Raw genomic sequence first — 4,197 nt, 5'->3', positions numbered from 1 at the left:
CCAGCCAGCAGCTCAACTCAACACATGGAAACAGAAGCTGATGGAGAGGACTGTGGAGGACCAGAACCAGCCAGGGACTCACATCCAGATACACATTTACAACCAGACACTGAGGACAAGACTGGAGACTCTTCTGAACCTGAGACTGATGACAGTGATGATTGGAGGGAGACCAGAGAACCTCAGTCAGGTTTAAACTCTCTGAAAAATGATCACGTCCCTGTCAGTAAGAAACTATTCAGCTGCTCTCAGTGTGGGAAAAGATTTGGCTTCAAGGGAAATCTGAAGCGACACATGATAACTCATACAGGAGAGAAACCATTTAGTTGCTCAGTTTGTGCTCAAAGGTTTTTGCAGAAAACTCATCTGAAGAGACACATGACAGTTCACACAGGAAATAAACAATTTAATTGCTCAGTTTGTGGTAAAGCTTTCAGTGAAAATGGAAAGCTGAATCTGCACATGAGGACTCATACAGGAGAGAAACCATTCAGCTGCTCATTTTGTGATAAAGCTTTTAGTGAAAAGGGAACTCTGAAGAGTCACATTAGAACTCATACAGGAGAGAAACCTTTCATCTGCCCAGTGTGTAAGAAATCTTTTACACGGAGCGGAAGTTTATACACACACATGATAATCCACACAGGAGATAACAGCTTCAGCTGCAGTGTTTGTAAGCAAAGATTCACTTCATATAAACTCCTCGGAAATCATCAGTGTGTTTACTGTCAGTCCTCACAGCTTCATCAGACTCAAACTGAGAACAGAGAGGCAGAGCCTCCAGCCAGCAGCTCAACTCAACAGATTAAAACAGAAGCTGATGGAGAGGACTGTGGAGGACCAGAACCAGCCATGAACTCACATCCAGATACACATTTACAACCAGAGACTGAGGACAAGACTGGAGACTCTTCTGTAGCTCAGATTGAAGTCAGTCTTGATTTGAAGGAGACCAGAGAACCTCAGTCAGGTTTAAACTCTCTGAAAAATGATGCTGTCTCTGTCAGTGAGAAACCATTCAGCTGCTCTGAGTGTGGGAAAAGATTTGGCTTCAAGTCACATTTGAAGGAACACATGAGAACTCATACAGGAGAAAAACCTTTTAGTTGCTCAGTATGTAAGAAATCTTTCACAAAGTCTAGCAGTTTAAGGAATCACTTGAGAATCCACACAGGAGAGAAACCATTCAGCTGCTCTGTTTGTGGTAAAGCTTTCAGTGACAGTGGGACACTGAATAAACACATTAAAACTCATGCAGGAAAGAAACAGTACAATTGTTCAGTCTGTGAAAAAGGATTTTTATGCAAGGCATATCTGAAGAGACATGTGAAACTACATACAGGAGAGAAACCATTCAGCTGCTCAGTGTGTGATAAAAGATTTTTGTTCAAGTCACATCTTCAGAAACATGTGACAATTCATACAGGAGAGAAACCATTCAGCTGCTCAGTGTGTAATAAAAGTTTTTTGTTCAAGTCGCATCTGAAGAGACACATAACAATTCACACTGGAGAGAAACCGTTCAGTTGCTCAGTGTGTGGCAAAACTTTTAGAGAAAGGGGAAAATTGAAAAAACACATGAGAACCCACACAGGAGAGAAACTTTTCAGCTGCTCAGTTTGTCAGAAATCCTTTGCACAGAGTGCAAGTTTATATGCACACATGATAATCCACACAGGAGATAACGTCTTCAGATGCAGTGTTTGTGACCAAAGTTTTAAATTCTATAAACTTCTCAGAGACCATCAGTGTGTCGGTGGTCAGTCGTCACAGCTTCATCAGAGTCAAACTGAGACGAACAGAGAGGCAGAGCCTCCAGCCAGCAGCTCGACTCGACAGACCTAAATGACAACATTTTATATTAGCAACAGTCTGGATTTCACAGAAGCTGCTCGTCATGTATGTCTGCTGACAGCTTATTGATAAGATCACATCACAACCAGATAACAGTGAATCTACAGCAGGAGTTTGTCTGGATTCATAAAAAGTCCAGTATAAACGAGCACCCTCAACTCCGGGCTGTGATGTTCTCACGGGACCCAAACCCTCCTTTTTAGGGACATGTCTCCAGTGAAATGCAAACATTAAGGTATGACAACAGCTGGGATGGTTGCACATGAAATCTGGCAGTAAGTATCCTTAAACAAAGGTGAACAAAACAAAATAAGATTTTGGGGCTCACTGCCGTTCTGTTTTCACATCTTCTAATTCAAGTGGACTGAGAGAACACCAGACTTCTGCTCATCCGGTCAGCTCTGTTTTCAGGAGACATTGACCAATCACTGGTCATTTCAGAGAGAGGACGCTCCTATTGACTGAGCATACACGTGTCCTCCAGTGAGTGTGCACGAGATCCTGCAGAGAAAGTTCCAGCATTGGCAACATCTGCCTACTCTCTCTTAAACTCTCTATTAAACATTTTTACTAGAGTGTAATGGTCTATATATTTAAATGTGCATCATCTGCATCCTTTAGATAATTGTGTTCATTAATTGCAATTTATGATCAAGATGAAGTTATTTAAATTCACTTTTTTCCTGCTATAACTGTTTTGTCAATTAAAGGCAAAATGCTAAAAAAAAAAAAAAAAAACAACCTTAAAAAAGTTCAATAGCTCAAACTCTCCTTTACCACACAGGAGAAAAGAGAAAGAAACATTAAAGACAGCATAGAAACTGTCTTTCTTTCTCTTTCTTTTGTTACTTTTATTTTGGTCAGCTTTGTTTTTTAATGTAAAGTATGAAAAGTGGTCATCACTCATTTGCTGTTGAGTAAATCATTAGTTAAGTAATATCACACTCGAGATCGTGATGTTGTTCTGTATATCATCACCGTGATTCAGTCGTAATCACAGTGATGATATATATGATATTACTGTTATACAACAGGTCTACAAGCGTCTTTTATTTGTTAATAGTAACAAGAGACAACAGATTATGATTTATTTCTTTATTTAACGATTTTTTTTTGGCTCCGCCGACACAAATAGTTCCTCAGCCGCTGGACATGACAGCTGTTGCCTAGCAACACGTAAACACTTTCCCGCAGGCTGCCGGCTAACCTGCGTTAGCTCGGTCTGCATGTTCTGCACAGAGCAGCTGCTGAGCGTCACCAACATTTATCTTCGTGTTTTCAGTGAAATCAGAGTCTGTTAACGGACACTTTGAGATTCACACCAGTTAGTTTGATCAGACGGTTCGTCTCTGCAGCGTGTGTCCGCTCACTGCCGTGACCTCCGTCACCTCCAGTCCCGGATCAGACAGCGTGTGATTCGGTGTCTCTCAGGCTGTGGACAGTGTCAGACGAGCGTGTCCCTGTCTCACTGCACATCACTGTAACAGCTGTAACAGCTGGTTTACTCCCAGTGAACCAACGTTTACCGAAACCCGTCACAGATGCTCCTCCTGGACCTCCTCGTAACTTTTAGTAACTCCAACATGTCCAGTCAGATCAAGACACAGTGTCTGAACTTGTGCTTACAACATACTATAAACATATCCCACTTTCACTCTTACACTAATTAACGGATTTAGAACAGCTGTGAAGCGGAGTGATACTACAGAGTTAAAAGGTTAACAGTCTCAGTGATGTTGTACTGTATAACAGCACTCATGGAACGCCTCTCGACCAATCAAAGTGCTTGGTCAGAGCTAACTGCTGTATAATGAAATGTAAGCTATGAAAAAATGTATGAGGGACACATAAAAAAGGAGCTTAACTCCCCTTAAGAATGACCTAAAAGGCTGTCACACTTTACCAGTAACACACTGTCCGACCGTAACAATATGCTTTTGGCTATGCTATGATTTTGGACGACATGCTGTACTGTGACGTTTTCCCCTACATGACGTGTCAAAATACTACTAATTACTTTATATTTTTAAGTTTTAAAAAGAACCTGATTTTCTAAAATGGTGATTCCCCAATTACACCCCATAAAAATATATATCACAACTAAAAGCTATTAATGTTTTTTAATAAAGCCTAACCTTAACATTATTTACCTCAGATCGCCATGTCATTGGTCATTTTACTTTTCGCTGCGATTCACTGAAAGAGTCTTAAATATGCTGTGCCACGCCTCCAAAAGTTCATTCCAGTTAAGTTCAATTTTATTTCTGAAGCTCATTCACAAATTTGCCTCAGGGGGATTTACAGCAGACATCCCTCTGTCAGTGATGTCATAACTACAGAAAT

General features: G+C 40.8%; 1 protein-coding gene across 1 annotated transcript; it reads left to right on the top strand.

Moving 5' to 3' along the window:
• Positions 1–3: 3 nt before the first annotated feature.
• LOC121964339 (gastrula zinc finger protein XlCGF49.1-like) lies at positions 4–797 on the top strand (the record flags this gene model as incomplete). The annotated part of the gene is made up of 1 exon (XM_042514549.1): positions 4–797. A coding segment is annotated over one exon (794 nt), but the record flags the coding sequence as incomplete, so codon positions are not given.
• Between the last annotated feature and the right edge of the window lie 3,400 nt (positions 798–4,197).

This window comes from Plectropomus leopardus, unplaced genomic scaffold (assembly GCF_008729295.1).
Source record: "Plectropomus leopardus isolate mb unplaced genomic scaffold, YSFRI_Pleo_2.0 unplaced_scaffold15298, whole genome shotgun sequence".
NCBI classification, from domain to species: Eukaryota; Metazoa; Chordata; class Actinopteri; order Perciformes; family Serranidae; genus Plectropomus; species Plectropomus leopardus.
Note: the sequence above shows the minus strand (reverse complement) of the source record. Positions and strands in the feature narration are given on the sequence as shown.